This window comes from Muscardinus avellanarius (assembly GCF_963383645.1).
Source record: "Muscardinus avellanarius genome assembly, chromosome: 1".
NCBI classification, from domain to species: Eukaryota; Metazoa; Chordata; class Mammalia; order Rodentia; family Gliridae; genus Muscardinus; species Muscardinus avellanarius.
In genome coordinates, this window is record NC_137786.1 from 230,602,164 (window position 1) to 230,620,388 (window position 18,225).

At 53.0% G+C, this 18,225-nt stretch overlaps 1 protein-coding gene across 1 annotated transcript; it reads left to right on the forward strand.

The window, feature by feature from the left end:
- Positions 1–3,540: 3,540 nt before the first annotated feature.
- SPINDOC (spindlin interactor and repressor of chromatin binding) lies at positions 3,541–16,592 on the forward strand (the record flags this gene model as incomplete). The annotated part of the gene is made up of 6 exons (XM_080714862.1): positions 3,541–3,667; positions 9,665–9,991; positions 10,063–10,212; positions 11,519–11,644; positions 11,818–12,015; positions 16,381–16,592. The coding sequence occupies 6 exons, from the start codon at positions 3,541–3,543 to the stop codon at positions 16,590–16,592; spliced, it is 1,140 nt and encodes a 379-aa protein (XP_080570988.1).
- Between the last annotated feature and the right edge of the window lie 1,633 nt (positions 16,593–18,225).

Below are 18,225 nucleotides of genomic sequence, written 5' to 3' on the forward strand. Positions count from 1 at the left end.
TCTCTCCAGGTCTGCCATTCTGACACAATTATTTCTGAAATATATCTATTAATAATCAGAGCTTTCTTAAATCTTCCTAAGCCATTCCCAATACTGGTACATCACTGAGTTGCAAAGGGCCTCACTAAGTACCTGAGGCTGTCCGTGAACCAGGATCCTCCAGTCTCATTCTCCCAAATGATGGTATTACAAGTATACGCCACCACACCTGACTTTTATTCTTTCTTTCTTTCTTCCTTCTTCTTCTTCTTCTTCTTCTTCTTCTTCTTCTTTTTTTTTTTTTTTTTTTTTTTTGTGGTACTGGGGTTCCTGGAAGCCCTTCTACCTCCGGGCTACACTCCCATACCTATTTTTACATTTTCATTTTGGAAACAGGGTCTCCTAAGCCAGCGCGCCCAGCTGGCTTCGAACCTGCGCGATCCTCCTGTCTCCGCCTCCCAAGCGCGGGGATTATAAGCGTGCGCCACCACGCCCGGCTTTCTTTCTTTCTTTCTTTCTTTCTTTCTTTCTTTCTTTCTTTTTCCTTCTTTCTTTCTTTCTTTTTTTTTTTTTTTTGGTGGTACTGGGGTTCCTGGAAGCCCTTCTACCTCCGGGCTATACTCCCAGACCTATTTTTTATATTTTTCTTTGGAAACAGGGTCTCCTAAGCCAGCGCGCGCGGCTGGCTTCGAACCTGCCTGATCCTCCTGCCTCTGCCTCCCAAGCACGGGGATTACAAGTGTGCGCCACCACGCCCAGCTTATTCTTTCTTTCTTTCCTTTTCTTTTCTTTTTTCTTTTTTGTGTCTGGTACTGAGGATGGAACCCAGGGGCTTTCTACCTCTGGGCTATACTCCCAGACCTATTTTATACTTTATTTAGAAACAGAGTCTCACTAAGTTGCTGAGAGCCTCACTAAGTAGCTGAGGCTGGCTTAGAACCTGTGCGATCCTCCTGTCTCAGCCTCCCAAGCGCTGGGATTATAAGCATGCGCCACCACACCCGGCTTTTATTCTTTATTTTGAAACAGGGTCTCACTAAATTGCAGAGGACTAAGTAGCTGAGGCTGTCCGTGAACCTGAGATCTTCCTGTCTCAGCCTCCCAAGTACTGGGATTACAAGTAAGTGCCACCAAGCCTGGCTTGTTTTTTAATTTTGAAGCAGGATTACAAGCGTGGAGGGCCTCCCTAAATTGCTGAGGCGGGCCAGCAACCTGCAATCCTCTTGTGCTTACAGGTGTGTGACACCATGCATGGCTTTACATTTTAATTTCCCTTTAAAATATACTGTGAAGGCACATGCCTGTAATACCCAGCCACTAGGGAGGCTGAAGCAGGAGCACTGTAATTTGAGGCCCACCTCAGCAATTTAGGTTTTCAAAGTAAAATACAAAAAAGAGCAAAATGAGCCGGGCGTGGTGGCGCATGCTTGTAATCCCCGGGCTTGGGAGGCGGAGACAGGAGGATCCTGCAGGTTCAAAGCTAGCCAGGCTGGCTTAAGAGCTCCTGTTTCCAAATAAAAAGGTATATAAAAAATAGGTCTGGGAGTGTAGCCCAGAGGTAGAAGGGCTTCCAGGAACCTTAGTACCACCAAAAAAAAAAAAAAAAAAAAAAAGGCAGACCAGTCCTGGATTGGATCCCGGTGGCCCCCTCCCCCACACAGAGTAACACAAGTCCTCTCCCATCTCTACCCTTCTAGATTATTCTGAATTATTACACTGGCCTGACATATTGATTTTTCTTTTTGGCATTGGGGGTTGAGCCTAGGAGGCATTCTACCTCTGAGCTATACCCTCAGTCCTATTTTATTTTTACTTTGAAACAGGGTCTCACTAAGTTATGGAGGGCCTCACTAAGTATGGGAGGCTGGCAACCCTCCTATCTCAGCCTCCCAAGTACTGAGGCAGCGAGCACCTGGCTACTAAGGAGCCTGAGCGAGTCGTGAGATTCATCAACCTAAAAAGACCTTGGCCTGTTTCAAAATAAAAATGCAAATAGCCGGGCGTGGTGGCACACCCTTGGAATCCCAGAATTTGGGAGCCTGAGACTAGAGGAAGGCGGTTCCTGGACGGCCTCAGCTGTCCTGCAACTCACCTCAGCCCTCTGCAACTCACTGAGACCCTGTTTTAAAAATAAAGAATAAAGCCGGGCGTGGTGGCGCAGGCTTGTAAATCCCTGCGCTTGGGAGGCGAAGACAGGAGGATCCTGCAGGTTCGAAGCCAGCCTCTTTGGCTTAAGAGACCCTGTTTCCAAATTAAAAAATAAAATAAAACTAGGTCTGTGAGTGTAGCCCGGAGGTAGAAGGGTTCCAGCCTCAGTACCACCAATAAAATAAAATAAAATAAAGAATACAAAGTAGGGCTGAAGTTGTGGATCGAAGGTAGAATGCCTCTGGGTTCCATCCCCAATACCGCAAATAAATAAATAAATAAATAAATATGCAAAATAAGGCTGGGGGCGTGTGGCCCAGTGGTAGAGTGTCACTGGGCTCAATCCTCAGTACTACAAAAGAAAGGAAAAAGAGAGAGGGAGAGGGAGAAGAGAGAGTAGCTCAGAGGTAGAACGTGCCAGAATTCAAGCTCCACTACCACACAAACAAAAAAACGCAATCATCACGATGGGGGGGCAGTTTACAAGCACCCACACTTCACTGGGTCCCTGCGCAGTACTGGGGATGGAACCCAGGGCATTCTACCTCTAAGCTACACCCCCGACCCTATTTTTATTCTTTCTTTCTTTATTTTATTTTATTTTATTTTTTTGGTGGTACTGGGGTTCCTGGAAGCCCTTCTACCTCCGGGCTACACTCCCAGACCTATTTTATATTTTTGAAACAGGGTCTCTTAAGCCAGCCCGGCTGGCTTCGAACCTGCGCGCTCCGCCTGTGTCCGCCTCCCAAGCGCGGGGATGACAAGCGTGGCCCCCGCGCCCGGCTCGTCTTTTCACTCCTTGCCCCAAAGGGCCCTGGACGGGACGAGCGGGTGCTAGGGAAGGAATGCGCTCAAGGTCAGAGCCGCCGGATCCTAGGGAAGTCTCCACTCCCGCAAGCGCAGGCCCCCGGCGCTCCCCGCCGCTCTTTTCCCGCCCAGCACCCCGGGGCGGCTCGGGGACCCGGGGCCGCAGGTGGCGCTCCTCCCGCCAGCCGCGCGCCCAGCAGGCTCGGGAGTGGAAGGCCAGCCCGCACCGCGCGCCCGGGGCCCGGCCCGTGGGGACGCCGGCCCGCCCCGCGGCCGCGCGCGCCTTCCCGCCGCCGCAGACCCGGCTCCTAAAGGGGCGGTGCGGAGGGGGCGGGGCCGGGGCGGGGCCTGCGCGGCGCGGCGCGCGATTGGCCGCTCGGGGCCCGGGGGCGGGGCGCCCGCGCCGGCGGCCAGGAGGCTCCATAAAAGGGAGCGGCGGGGCCTGGGGTCCCGGATTGAGCCCTCCCCGCCCGGGTCCATCGCGCCGAGCTCGGCCGCAGCCCCGCGGGCGGCGGGTGCAGCGGGCGGGCCGCGGGCGGAGGCGGCCGCCGGGGGCGCGCCGAGGCCTGCGCGCCCGTCCTCCCGAGCCCCGGCCCCGGCCGCGCCATGGCCCTCAAGGCCGAGGGCGCCGCGCTGGACTGCTTCGAGGTGACGCTCAAGTGCGAGGAAGGCGAGGACGACGACGAGGCCGTGGTGGTGGCGGTGATCCCGCGGCCCGAGCCCGTGCTCCGAGGTGAGGGCGGGGGTCGGCGCGGTCCGGGGCTCGCGGTGCCCCTCCCCCGCGGGCTCGCAGGCCTCGGGGGCCGCGCCTCGGGCCCCCGCCGCCGGGGTGGGAGGCGGCCGTGCACGCCGGCGCCGGCCGCGCGGGAGGCCGAGGCCCGGGTGTCCGCGGCCGCCGGCGCCCCGCGGGCCAGGCTGGGTCCTAGGCCGAGGCCCGGCGCCGGAGCGAGGAGTCCGGGCGCTTCCGGAGGTGCGGGCCGGCGCCGCGGCCGACTCCCGGGGAAGGTTGTGAGAGCCCTCCAAGTATAGAAAAGCTCTCCTACCTCCCCACCCCCAGGCCTCCCGCCCGCCCTAGCCACAGGTGTCAGATTCTAGAGCCTGGGGCGATGAATGGAACTCCGCACTGCGCCCAGTGTGGAGGAAAGCCTTGCTGGCGGGGGTGGGGGGGGGTTGCTGAGCATCCTAGAGGAGATTAGCCGAGGGAGGGGATTCCTCCATCTCCCCTCCCGCCCGCACCTCTCCCCTCCCCCTTCACGGATTCCTGCGTCTTTTGGAGCTTGCGAGAACCCTTAGAAAATAAAGAGCTGTCCTTGTGGAAGACTTAGTGTTCGCGAAAATGCAAATATTCTTTGCCCGAGGGAGGACGGTACCCTAAAGAGGTTGAGAGCAAAGCCGGTCGTTGTACTACCCCCCGTAAAGAGTAGCATAATGATGTCTGCTCAGTTCTCAGTGCTTCTCTTTCTGTTTAGAACCAGGTTACAAAACTACTGAGGGAAATGAAGGCCACGTCCCTCCCGGAGCATTGAGTCCCGTACACGGGCTATTTTCCTGCTTCTGCTAATATTTATGGGGTGTTTTTGCTCTGTTGTCAAAGGCTGCCTCCGTTAATCTGCTTAACATCCCTGCAAAGGGCATCCTCAACTCTGCTGTCAGGGAGAAAATGGAAGGCTAGAGAGGTTCATTCATTCAGTGCATATTTATTGGGCGCCTGCTGTAGACCGGGCACTGTTGAGGCTGGGATAGTAACGGGTCAACAATGCAGATGACACCCTGCTGATGGGAACATATATCCCAGTGGCTGACCAACAGGTAAGCGTAGCACGTCAGGTGACAGTAAGTGGCCCAGAGAAGTTTGAGGAAGAGGGAGGGTGAGAATTTTATTTGGTCCATAGAATGGTTTGTGAGCACAGATCTGAAGAAAACAAGGGAGCCAGCCTTGGAGATGGCTGAAGGAAGAGTTTTTTCAAAGTCCTGATGCCCTGGTTTCTGGGAAAGATTTGGGGTAGGAGAGAAAAAAATGATGTATTCAAAGTTTTTGAGGCAAGTGGAAAGAAAGCTTTCTGTTTACTGAGGAGGAGGAGGAGGAGGTTGGGGTGTAGGTTTATGGGACAGTAGGAGTTAAGACTCGAATATGGTACGGTTGAGGTGCCTGTCATAGGATTGAGTGGAGAGGTCAGCTGAGTAGTTGGGCACAGGTGTCTAGGTTTCCTGGGAGATCCTCCTGGCGGTGTAATGGGAACTGCCAGCAGGCAGGCAGTGGACTGGACCGGGAAGGGCCAGCGAAGGAGGCGTCCAAGGATGGAGTCCTGGAAGAGCCCAGCGACTGCAGGTTGGACATCAGGTCCGTTCCTCTTCTGCCTCTGAATGCCACTTCCTGCCAGGCTGTGCGTGGTTGGCTGGAGCGGGTTCAGTGCTGGAGGGCAGGGCTGCCAGGAAGCACAGTGCACTGGGAAACAGATGGCGCCCTGTACAGAGGTGCTCGCCCAGGGGAGGTGTAGCCTTCTGAGCTGTTTCTTCAGCAGTGGCCTGGAGGAAGTGAGCCGAGGGAGAAGGCAGGAGGGGGAGAGGAGAAAGAACAGAGGGAAGCAAGGGAAGGCGAGGCCTGGGTGCTGAGTGATAAAAATCAAGGTGGAGAACTGTTCTCTGAGATTTGCATCAGAGACCTTGACCCTGGTTTGGGGCAGGACCCAGGGCCAGATCAGAATTCCTGTCCACAGTTACCTGGGAGTTGGGGACAGCCCTGCTGGGACCTAGACTGTCCCAATCCAAGGCCAGGCTCCTGTCCGTTCCAAACGCCTCTCCCTCTCTTCCATACAGTCTCAGCATCTTCCAGGCCTCTTTGTTTTGAGCGGTGTGTGTTTGAATGATACTGGGGGTTGAACCCTCTGAACTACGCCCTTAGCCTTATTTATGTTTTAATTTGAAGCAGGCTCTCTAGATTGCTGAGAGAGTCTTGCTAAATTGCTGAGGCTGGCCTCGAACCTTTGATCCTCTCGTCATCCTTCCAAGTACTGGGATTAAGGTGTGTACCACCGCTTCCTACTTCATGTTTGTGTTTTGCCTGTTCTCTCAGGATGGTGGGAGAGAGGTCCAGCCACAAGGGACCACAGGTGCTCTGCAGAACTGAGTTGCCAGGCTGGCATGTGTCTGAGGCTGCCTCTGTCCGGCTGAAAAGTGTTCCCACCCTGTCAGAACCTCTGGCCCCCAGTCAGAGAGCCCCGGAAAGGTGTTGCTGCAAGTGCCCTGGGAGCACCTAGAAGGAAGGAAGACCAACAGAGGGGACTGGGCCACCTTTCAAAGAGGTCTCAATAGGCAGGGGAGCCTAAAGAGAAGCAGCTAACTGAACACCTCCTCTCCTTTCATTGGGGTGATAAGATCATAAAACCTAGGGTCCTCAGCCAGGCGCAGTGCCACACACTTGTAAATCCCAGTACTTGGGAGGCTGAGACAGGAGGATCTTGGGTTGAAGCTAGCCTTAGCAACTTAGGCCCCGTTTCCAAATAAAAACTAAGCTGGGCATAGTGGTGCATACTTGTAACCCCAGCATTTGGGATTCTGGGACATGATCACAGGTTCGCGGCCAGCCTCAGCTACTGTCAGAGGGAGGCCCTTTGCAGCTCAGTGACACCCTGTTTCAAAATAGAGAATAAAAAATCCGGACAGCCGGTTTGGAGCCGGGTGTGGTGGCGCACTCTTGTAATCCCTGCCCTTGGGAGGCTGAGACAGGAGGATCACACAGGTTCAAAGCCAGCTTCGGCTACTTAGTGAGGCTCTCAGTAACTTAGTGAGACCCTATTTCCAAATAAAATATAAAATAGGTTTGGGAGTATACCCGGAGGTAGAAAGCCTCTGGGTTCCACCCCTAGTACCACCAAAAAAAAAAAAAGAGAGAGAGAGAGACCCCCTGTTTCCAAATAAAAATGTAAATATAGGTCTGGGAGTGTAGCCAGTACCACCACCACAAAAAAAAAAAAAAAAAAAAAAAATTGGGCTGGGAGCGGGTGTGGTGGCGCACGCTTGTAATCCCAGTGCTTTGAGGCTGAAACAGGAGGGTTGCATAGGTTCAAAGCCAGCCTCAGCAACTTAGTGAGACCCTGTTTCCAAATAAAAGTATAAAAATAGGTCTAGGAGTATAGCCCAGAGGTAGAAAAGCCCCTGGGTTCCACTCCCAGTATCACAAAAAAAAAAGAAAAAGAAAAAATAAGGCTAGGTTTGTAGCTCAGAGGTAGAATCTCCCGAGGTTCTCTCCTCAGTACTGCAATAAAACAAAATAAGCCGGCTATGATGGCGCACGCTTATAATCCCAGCATTCGGGAGGCTGAGACAGGAGGAAATGGGTCCGCAGACAGCCTCAGCTACTTAGTGAGGCCCTCTGCAACTCAGTGAGACCCTGTTTCAAAATAAAAAATAGGGCTGGGGTGTTGCTCAGAGTTAGAATGCCCCTGGGTTCCATCCCCAGTACCACCAAAAAAAAATTGACGATAATAAAGTAAGCTGGGTGTGGTGGCGCAAGCTTGTAATCCCAGCATTTGGGAGGCTGAGACAGGAGGATCACGGCTCAAGGCCAGCCTCAGCTACTTAGTGAGGCCCTTTGCAACTCAGTGAGACCCTGTTTCAAAATAAAGAATAAAAAAATATGGGGCTCGGGGTTGAGCTTGGAGGTAGAATGCCCCTGGTTTCAATCCCCAGTACTGCAAAAAGAAAAAAAAAAGATAAAAAATAAAATAGGTCTGGAGTGGAAGGGCCCTGGGTTCTATCCCCAAAATCATACACAAAAAGAGACCATGTCTTGAAATAAGAAATAAGATTGGCTTGGGGGTATAACTTGTAGGTAGAGTGCCTCTGGGTTCGATCCCCAGTACCCCCCCCCCACACACACACACAGAAAAAACCTAGTATCCTTGCTCTCAAGGAAGTATACACAACATGGCCCAGTGGTGGTGCAACCTGTAATCCCAGTGCTCGGGAGGATTAGTAGTTAAAGACCAGCTTCAGCAACTTAGACCTATCTCAACTTTGGAGGCTGGGACAGAGGATCACAGGTTTGAGGTCAATCTTAGCTTACTGAAGCCCTCAGCAAGTTAGCAAGACCCTGTCTTAAAAGAGGGCTGGGGTTGTAGCTTAGATGTAGAATACCCGTGTTCAGTCTATCTCCGTAGCACACTAACAACTGAGATGATCAGGGAGATGTAAAGAGGCGTACAGAGGTGGGCATGGTGCAGCAAGTTAGTGGTCAGGCTCGGTGGCCCATGCCTGTAACCTCAATATCTGGGAGGCTGAAACAGGAGAATCAGAGGTTTGAGACCAGCCACAGCAACCTAACAAGACCCCTATTTCTCTTTTCGTGGTACTGGGGATGGAATACAGGGACATTCTACCTCCGAGCTACACCCTGAGCCCTATGTTTTATTCTTTATTTTGAAGCATGGTCTTACTGAGTTGCAAAGGGCCTCATTAAGTAGGTGAGGCTGTCTGCGAACCTGTATCCTCCTGTCTCAGCCTCCTGAATGCTGGGATTACAAGCGTGCGCCACCACACCCGGCTCACAAGACCCCTATTTCAAAACAAGTAAGTTTTTTTTTTTAAGGGCTGGGGAGGCCGGGCATGGTGGTGCACACTTGTAATCTCCGCGCTTGGGAGGCAGAGACAGGAGGATCGCGCAGGTTCGAAGCCAGCTGCACGCGCTGGCTTAGGAGACCCTGTTTCCAAATAAAAATGTAAAGATGGGTCTGGGAGTGTAGCCCAGAGGTAGAAGGGCTTCCAGGAACCCCAGTACCACCAAAAAAACACAAAGGGCTGGGAAGCTGGGTGTGGTGGTGCACACTTGTAATCCCAGTACATGAGAGGCTGAGACAGGAGGATCTCAGCAACTCAGTGAAACCCTGTTTCCAAATACAAATATAAAATAGGTCTGGAGAGCCGGGCGTGGTGGCGCACGCTTGTAATCCCCGCGCTTGGGAGGCGGAGACAGGAGGATCGCGCTGGTTCAGAGCCAGCCTCGCTGGCTTAAGAGACCCTGTTTCCAAATTAAAAAAATATAAAATAGGTCTGGGAGTGTAGCCCGGAGGTAGAAGGGCTTCCAGGAATCCAAGTACCACCAAAAAAAAAAAAAATAGGTCTGGAGTGTAGCCCAGAGGTAGAAAGCTCCTGGGTTCTATCCCCAGTACCGCAAAAAATAAATAAAAATTAAAATTAAAAAAAGGATTGGGGATGTGGCTCGAAGGTTGAATACCCCAAATTCAATCCCCAGTACTACACACACACATACACATAATAAGAGAGAGGGAGAGAGAAATTGGGCATGGTGGCGCACGCTTGTAATCCCAGCGCTTGGGAGGCTGAGACGGGAGGATCGCATAGGTCCAAAGCCAGCCTCAGCTACCGAGCGAGGCTCTCAGCAACTTAGTGAGACCCTGTTTCCAAATAAAATATAAAATAGGTCTGGGAGTATAGCCCGGAGGTAGAAAAGCCCCTGGGTTCAATCTCTAGTACTAAAAAAAAGAAAGGTGGCAGAGGCTGAAGAGCTTGGAGAACGGAGCCTCTTGGGCAATGTGTAGTGCGAAGGCTCTGGGCCAGGTGGGAGATGCTATAGAGGCCAGGGCATTGTCATACTGGGCTCTCAGGTAGGGCTTGTGCCTGGTGGATCTGGGAGAAGCCTGCTTCACACGGTGGTCCTTGTTTCACTAGCCATGAGAACCCTCACTGATAGCACCTTCCCCTTGTTCCACAGTGACCCAGCAGGAGAAGACCCCACCATCTCAGCCCACCCTACTGGATGCAGGCGGTGATAGCTGTGAAGAACCCAAGCAGGTGTCTTGGGAGCAGGAGTTCCTGGTGGGGAACAGCCCCGGCGGCAGCGGGCGGGCCCTGTGCATGGTGTGCGGGGCCGCGATCCGGTCCCCTTCGGCCGACACCGCTCGCGCACACATTCTGGAGCAGCATCCCCACACGCTGGACCTGAGCCCCTCGGAAAAGAGCAACATCCTGGAGGCCTGGAGTGAGGGGGTGGCCCTCCTGCAGGACATCCACTCCGAGCAGCCGTCCCCACCCAGCTCAGGTAGTAGGGTTGGGGTGGGCGGAGGGCGCAGTGAGGAGCGCCGGGAGCTCAGTGGGCTCTTGCCCCCTCAGAGTCAGGCCGGGATGCCGAGCCAGACCCCAACAGCAATGCAGACGCTGCCGAGATGCCCGCAGAGATCGTGGTCCTCCTGGACTCCGAGGACAGCCAGTCCCTCCCGAAAAGGATCCGGCCTAGGGGGCTCCGTCCCCTCGAGCTGCCTGGTCAGTCAACGGGCTGGGAGTGGGGACTGAGTGACACACAGGGTTCTGTTCTGGAATGCTTCTTAGCAGGTGTTCTCGCGGGCCTGGTGGCGCAGACCTATGTTCCCAGGGCTCCGTGGCTAAGACAGGAGGATCTCAGGTTTAAGGCCAACACCTTAGCAACCTGTTGAGACCCTGTTTCAAAATAATATCAAGAGTTTGCAAGTATAATGCTCCTGGGTCCAATCCTCAGTACTCCTCCCCCCTCAAAAAAATGAATCTAAGGTCTTACTGGATATGGTGGCTCATGCCTATAATCCCAGTACTTTGGGAGGCTGAGACAGAAATACAGATTCAAGGTGCAGTAACTTTAGCAAGACTTTTTTTCAAAATAAAAAAGCCAGGCATGGTGGCGCACGCTTGTAATCCCAATATTTGGGAGGCTGAGACCAGAGGATTGTGGTTCACAGATAGCCTCAGCTACTTAGTAAGGCCCTTTGCAACTCAGTGAGACCCAGTTTCAAAAATAAAGAATAAAAAATAGGGTAGAGGGTATAGCTTGGAGGTCGAATGCCCCTGGGTTCTATCCCCAGACCAAATAAATAAACAAACAAACAAACCCAGACAGCTGGGTATGGTGGCGCACAGACCCATCATTTAGGAGGCTGAGATAGGAGGATCCAGGTTTGCGGATAGCCTCAGCTACTTAGTGAGGCCCTTTGCATCTCAGTGAGACCTTGTTTCAAAATAAAAGTAAATAGGGCTGGGGGTGTAACTTGGAGGTAGAATGCTCCTGGGTAACATCCTCACTACTGCCAAAAAAGCCAGACATGGTGGCACATGCCTGTAATCTTAGCACTTGGGAGTCAGAGACAGGATCACAGGTTTGTGGCCAGCCTCAGCAACTTTCTGAGGACCTCCACAACTTAGTGAGAACCTGTTTCAAAATAAAAAATAAAATAAAGCTGGGACAGGGTCTAGAATTGTAGCTCAGCAGCAGAACATTGGTGGTGCACACCTGTAATCCCAGTACTTGGGAGGCTGAGATGGGATTGCAGGTTCCAGGACAGCCTCAGCAAGTCACGACACTCTTAACTAACCTAGCAAAACCCTGTTTTCAGTAAGAAATAAGTCGGGCTGTAGGTACCTCAGGGTTTATTCCTCAGTAGCACAAAAAAAGGAGGGGGGCTGCAAGTCTAGCTAGGTGGTAGAATGTCCCTGGGTTCAGTCCCCATTGCCACAAAAAAGGATGTAGTTCGGAGGTAAAGCGCCACTGGGTTCAGGCCCCAGCGCTGTACACAAAGATCTAAGGTCTTTTCTCTTTTAGCTACCCCTGCCACAGAACTTGGAAATAAGAAGCCCCGTGCTCAGAGATGGAAGGAATCCCCTGGGGAAGAGCCTGTCAGAAAGAAGAAAGGTAGATCTGTGACCAAAAGCATGGACCCCGACCCAGGTGAGGGGCAGGGCCGGGAGCCCTGGGCACAGGCCTGGCCCTGTGCTGTGATGAGATCCCGCGTGTGAGGGTGGGGTGGGGCCTGGCAGGGCCACGTGCTGCTCACCTGTGGCATGGGGCTCAGGCCTTCAGAGGTGGGCCTCGTCCACTCACAGCCTGCATCCTCCTTCCAGACCCTCCGTCCCCCGACTCGCCCACAGAGACGTTTGCGGCGCCAGCCGAGGTGCGACACTTCACGGATGGCAGCTTCCCCCCGGGCTTCGTCCTGCAGCTCTTCTCCCACACCCAGCTCAGGGCCGCAGATGGCAAGGACTCATCTAAAGAGGGCTTGGCCACAGGAGGCCTTCCCCAGCCAGAAAGCCCCTCTCCAGGTGAGCCCTCCTGACGGGGAGGACAGGGCACGGGGAGGACAGGGCACGCGGAGGCGGCCAGGCAGGCAGCATTCTTGGGCTCCACAAGGCTGTGGCGTCCAGGGTAGAGGTGGGCACTCAGGTCCCCTGGAGACTGGCCAAGGGCAGGGGATTTGAATGATGAGGGAGGCTGGTGAGAAAGCTGAGCACGTTGAGTGTTCCTTAGGAGAGTCCTGGAGCCACTCACTAGCTGGGCTAGGCCAGTGTCCTGTTGGGACCCAACTGGGGACGCCCAGCAATTCAGAATAAACAGGTGACGAGCAGTGAATGCCTTCCTGGAACGCCAGTTCTCGTGTCTCATTTAAGAATCTTCTGGGTCTAGTTGGTGGATGCTGAGACAGGAGGATCACAGGTTCAAGGACAGCCTCAGCAATGTAGTAAGACTTGTGTCAGCAACCTAGCTAGACCCTGTTTCAATACCAAAAAATAAGCCAGGCGTGGTGGCGCACGCTTGTAATCCCCGCGCTTGGGAGGCAGAGACAGGAGGATTGCGCAGGTTCGAAGCCAGCCGCGCGCACTGGTTTAGGAGACCCTGTTTCCAAATAAAAATGTAAAAATAGGTCTGGGAGTATAGCCTGGAGGTAGAAGGGCTTCCAGGAACCCCAGTACCACAAAAATATATATATATAGTGGCTGTGGGTATAGCATGGAGGTAGAATGCCTCTTGGTTCAATCCCCTATACCAACAACAACAAAACATCTGTATGTAGTTTGTTTGGTCCTTACAAAAATATGTTATAGGAAGAGGGCAGATGTCCATGTCATTTTCTAAGCTGAGAAACTGTCAAAGAAACAGTTCCTTCTTCCCCTTCCATCTTTGTATGAGTTTGCTATTTGCTGCTATAACCAATTACTCAAACTTAGTTGATTAAAACAAATTAAGCCGGGCATGGGGTTGCACACTTGTAATCCTAGCATTTGGAAGGCTGAGATAGGATTGCAGTTTGCAGACAGTCTCAGCTGCTTAGTGAGGCCCTTTGCAACTCTGTGAGACTGTTTTAGAATAAAGAATTTAAAAATAGGACTGGGGGTATAGCTCAAAGGTATAATAATGCCCCTGGGTTCCATCTCCAGTACTGAAAAAAAAAAAAACCATTATTTCTGTTATGGACATCAGGGGTACAAAATGGGTCTCCATGAGCTAATCTCAAGGTGTTGGCAGAGCTGTGCTCCATTCTGGAAGCTCTAGGGAAAGATGCTTTCTTGTCTTGCCTCGCTTCTAGAAGGCACCGGGATTCCTTAGCTGACAGCCTCCAGGTGCTCTCAGAGCCAGGTGGCCATAGAGGTTCTCAGCAGTCTTTGCTTGTGGCTTATTTGCCTCCCTGTTTCCCATTTAAGGACCATTGTGATAACTTAAGAGCTCCTGAGTAACGTGTGTGTGTGTGTGTGTGTGTGTGTGTGTGTGTGTGTGTGTGTGTGTGTGTGTGTGTGTGTGTGTGTGTAGGGTGCTAGCGATAGAACCCAGGCCCTCATGCGTGGTGGGCCAGGTGCTCTCTACCACTCACTCACCCAGCTCTATTCTTTTTTTTTTTGGTGGTACTGGGGTTCCTGGAAGCCCTTCTACCTCCGGGCTACACTTCCAGAACTATTTTATACTTTTATTTGGAAACAGGGTCTCTTAAGCCAACATGGCTGGCTTGGAACCTGCGTGATCCTCCTGTCTCAGCCTCCCAAGCGCGGGGATTACAAGTGTGCGCCACCACACCCAGCTAGCAATCTTAATTTTAATTGTCTTCAGCCTTAGTTCCCAACAAATCTCAGTAGCAAAAAAAGAAAAGAAATGCCGGGCGTGGTGGCGCACGCTTGTAATCCCCGCGCTTGGGAGGCAGAGACAGGAGGATCGCGCAGGTTCCAAGCCAGCCACGCGCACTGGCTTCGGAGACCCTGTTTCCAAATAAAAATGTAAAAATAAGTCTGGAAGTGTAGCCAGAGGTAGAAGGGCTTCCAGGAACCCCAGTACCACAAAAAAAAAAAAAAAAAAAAAAAAAGAAGAAAAGAAATATGTGTTGCCATAAAATAAAATATTCCTAGGTTCTGGGGGTTTCGATTTGGACCTTGGGGGCCATCATTCTTTCACAAAGCAGGAGCAGAATTGAGATTGGAGTGTGTTTTGGCAGGCAGAGGCTGAACCTGGTCCCTCTTCACCTCACTTTGCCTAGTGCAGCCTTCAGCTCAGAAGGTGCTTCCTGAAGGAGTGACTGAGTCACCAGAGAGTGCCCTTTCCTTATCTCTGCTTGTCAGAAATGTGGGTTTGAGGCAGGCGCAGTAGTGCATTCTTGTAATCTTAGTGCTTAGGCTGAGACAGGAGATACAGGTTCAGAGATGGCCAGAGCAAATAGGCTCTCGTTACACTAGTGGGACCCAGTTTCAAAATAAAAATAAAATCAACTGGGAGTGTAGCTCGTATGTATTTGCGTATTTGCCAGAATGGACCTCCTTTTTCTCCAAGACAAGCCTCGCCAGGCGTGGTGGTGCACGCTTGTAATCCCAGCATTCGGGAGGCTAAGACCTGGAGGATTGCGGTTTGCGGACAGCCTCAGCTACTTAGTGAAGGCCCTCTGCAACTCAGTGAGACCCTGTTTCCAAATAAAGAATAGAAAATAGGGCAGGGGGTGTAACTCAGGTGGGATGCCCCTGGGTTCCATCCCCAGACCCGCAGCAACAGAAGAAGCCAAGCCTCGCTCCACACGGGCGCTGGTTTGAGCTGTTGCAGTGCTGCCTCCTGTGCCGCACGCTTGGCCTTGGTGGCTTCTGAGTCTCCTGGCCTTCCCGGCACCCTCTAAACGGCTGGCCTCTCCAGGCTTCAGTGGGTCTTCTGGTTTTGTGCTCAAAAGGTGCCTTTAAGCCAGGCATGATACGCACGCTTGTAGCCTCAGCTACTTAGCGAGACCCTCCACAACTTAGTGAGATCCTATTTCAAAATAAAGAATAAAAAATAGGGCTGGGAGCCGAGCATAGTGGTGTACACTTGTAATCCCAGCATTTGGGAGGTTAAGACAGGAGGATCCCGGTTCAAGGACAGCCTCAGCTACTGAGTGAGGCCCTCTGCAACTCAGTGGGACCTTGTTTCAGAATAAAGAATGAGCCGGGCGTGGTGGCTCACGCTTTTAATCCCCGCGCTTGGGAGTCAGAGACAGGAGGATCGCGCAGGTTTGAAGCCAGCAGCAGTGCTGGCTTAGGAGACCCTGTTTCCAAATAAAAAAGTATAAAATAGGTCTGGGAGTGGAGCCCAGAGGTAGAAGGGCTTCTAGGGACCCCAGTATCACCAGAAAAAAATAAAAAATAGGCCTGGGGTTATAGATGAGAGGTAGAATACCCCTGGGTTCCAGCCCCTGTACTGAAGAAAAAAAAAAAGAAAGAAATTTATATATGGCTGGGGCTGTGTGTGGTGGCGCACACTTGTAATCCCAGTACTTGGGAGACTGAGACAGGAGCATCACAGTTTGTGGACAGCCTCAGCTATTTAGTGAGGCATTCTACAACTTAGTATGCCCTTGTTTCAAAATAAAGAATAAAAATAGGGCTGAGTGTGTAGTTGTGAGGTAGAATGCCCCTCGGTTCCATCCCCAGTACCACACACACAAAAACTTTACATAGCTCCTTGTAACGGGACATTTTTGTGGCTCCATGAGGCCGAGGCAGTCCATCTTCCCCTATCTTTTTTTTTTTTTTGCGGGTCTGGGGAATGGAACCCAGGGGCATTCAACCTTGGGCTATACCCCCTGCCCAATTTTTTATCCTTTATTTTGAAACCGAGTCTCACTGTGTTGCAGAGGATCTCACTAAGTAGCTGAGGCTGCCCGTGAACCGTGATCCTCTGGTCTCAACCTCCCAAATGCTGGGATTACAAGCGTGCACCACCACGCCCGGCCATCTTCCCCTATCTTAAGGCCCCACTTTGCCATTCTGAGACAGATGATCCTTGTTCTCAGGAGATAAAGTGTAGTGGCCACTGCAGAGTAGAGCTGGAGTGCTGACCCAGGGCCCTCTGTCCAGCGCTCTCCCCAGTACATACACTTGTGAGAGCCCTGGTCAGCCAGGCCGTGTCTTGGGGTGCTCTGCGCCCCGTGCACTCTGCCCCACACAGGCAGAGCCCCTGAGGCCCGATGCCCGGTGAGTTATGGGCAAGGAGTTGCTGTTGCTCCACCCTTAAGAGTGAAAGGGTGGTTCGAAGCCTCCGGCTGGGCCCGAGAAGACTGCGGGGCTTCTGCGCGTGGCCTGCCCTGTGGCCAGGCACGGGCCTGGCTGAGGAGGGCGCTGGGAGGGTGCGGTGTGCCTTGCACAGCTTGGACCCTGACTCTGCTCTCTGCTCCCATCCCTGCCTAGCTCCCCCTCCGGGGCTTCGCGGGACACTGGATCTGCAGGTTATCCGCGTGCGGATGGAAGAGCCCCCGGCGGTCAGCCTCCTGCAAGACTGGGCCAAGCACCCCCCAGGCACCAAGCGGGTGGGAGCGGGTGACACTCCAGACTGGCCCACAGTTCTGTCAGAATCCAGCACCACTGTCAGGGGGCAGCCAGGGGCGGGAGGCGGCGTGTAAGTTCTTGCTTTCCTGGGGAGGGAGGGGAAGCGGGCAGGAGGGAGGAGTCAGTGTCACCCTTTGGCTTAGAGCTCAGACTGCCTGGCTCAGCCCCCTGGAAGTTTGTACACAGCGCAGGGCAGGATGAGGGGCGCAACAGTGGCCATCGCCGTTGCTCAGGCCCTGGCCGGGTCTGGGGCGGGCACTGAGGCTCTGTGTAGGCATTGGGCCTGTGGAGAACACCTACCCATCCTTCCTGACCCACACTTTGTCCCCCACACCTCCCCCCTTCTCCCCCGGCACAGTGCCTTAGGCAGAGGTGGTCATGACGGGGTTTGAACTGAGTCCCACTACCTCGGGGGACGCCTCTCCTCCCCTGTTCAGGCCTCTGCACCAGGAGGCCTCCATTACCTCTTTCCGCTCCACCCCTGAAGAGGGGCTTCACTCACCCTGCTGTTCCTTCCACCTGTTTTCCTGTTGTATATATCACCTTTGTTGACAATAAATTATTTTTTTTTATTAAGAGAGATCTGTGTGGGCCATCACTGGGGGAAAGAGGTTCCTAGAGCAAGTCTGGGGGCAAGAGAGCCCAGAGATTGTCCTGAGAGGAGCCACATGTTCACCTGCCCCAGCGCAGGTCCTCTGTGCACGTGGGAGCACTTCGCCCTCCCCTGAGCCCCTCTGGAAATGGGATCAGAAGCATGTTTTCATTAGCAATGTCCTCTAGAACACCTGGTGGGCCTCTGTCCAAGCAAGGGCTCTGTGGGTGCCAGAGGCACACCCAAGTTCCCAAGAGAGAAAAAGTGAAAGGACCTAGCCAGGTCAGTATTCGAGGACAGCCTCAGCAACTTAGCAAGGCCCTCAGCAACTGAGGGAGACCCTGTTTCCAAATCAAAAGGGCTGGGAGTCTAGTGCCAAGGTAAGAACTCCCCTGGATTCAATCCCCAGGACCAAGAGGAAGAAAGGACCTGGCCAGCTCACAGGTGCAGATGCCTCCTTCCCTTGCCCTCTGATGGGGAGGTGGTCCTGCGGGTCCTGAGCAGCCCTCCCTCCTCCCACCTTGCAGGTCTGCACCCTCTGCCGCACCTTCCTCCAACCTCTTCTTAGTTTAATTAAACCTGAGCCCTCTCCTTTCCCATGTTGCCTGGACCAGGAGATGGCCGTTCGGTTTCTGTCCGATTCTGTACCTCCTGAATTAACCTAGCACAGGCCACCTCTGGGTGTGGTCCTTCCCCACTGGTTAGATGGAGTTTATAGGCAGCTCTCTCCACTCCAAACTCCACTGTCTTGTCAAGAACCCAGGAGCAATAGGCAGGTGGCACCACATGGTTGTGATCCCAGGCATTTAGGAGGCTGAGGCAGGAGGGTGTCAGCTACTGAACAAGGCCCTTGGCAACTCAGTGAGACCTTGTTTCAAAGTGAATAAGAAATAGGGCTGTGGGTGTGTGGCTCAGAGGTAGAATGTATCTCAGGGGTAGCCCCTGGGTTCCATCCCCAGTACTGCAAAGAAAAAAAAAATCCCATGAGCATCTGGGCTTGGTAGTACCATGCACACCTGTAATCCCAATACTTGGGAGACTGAGACAGGAGGATCTCAGGTTCAAGGACAGCCTCAGCAAGTAGTGAGACTGGTCAACCTAGTAAGACTGTTGAA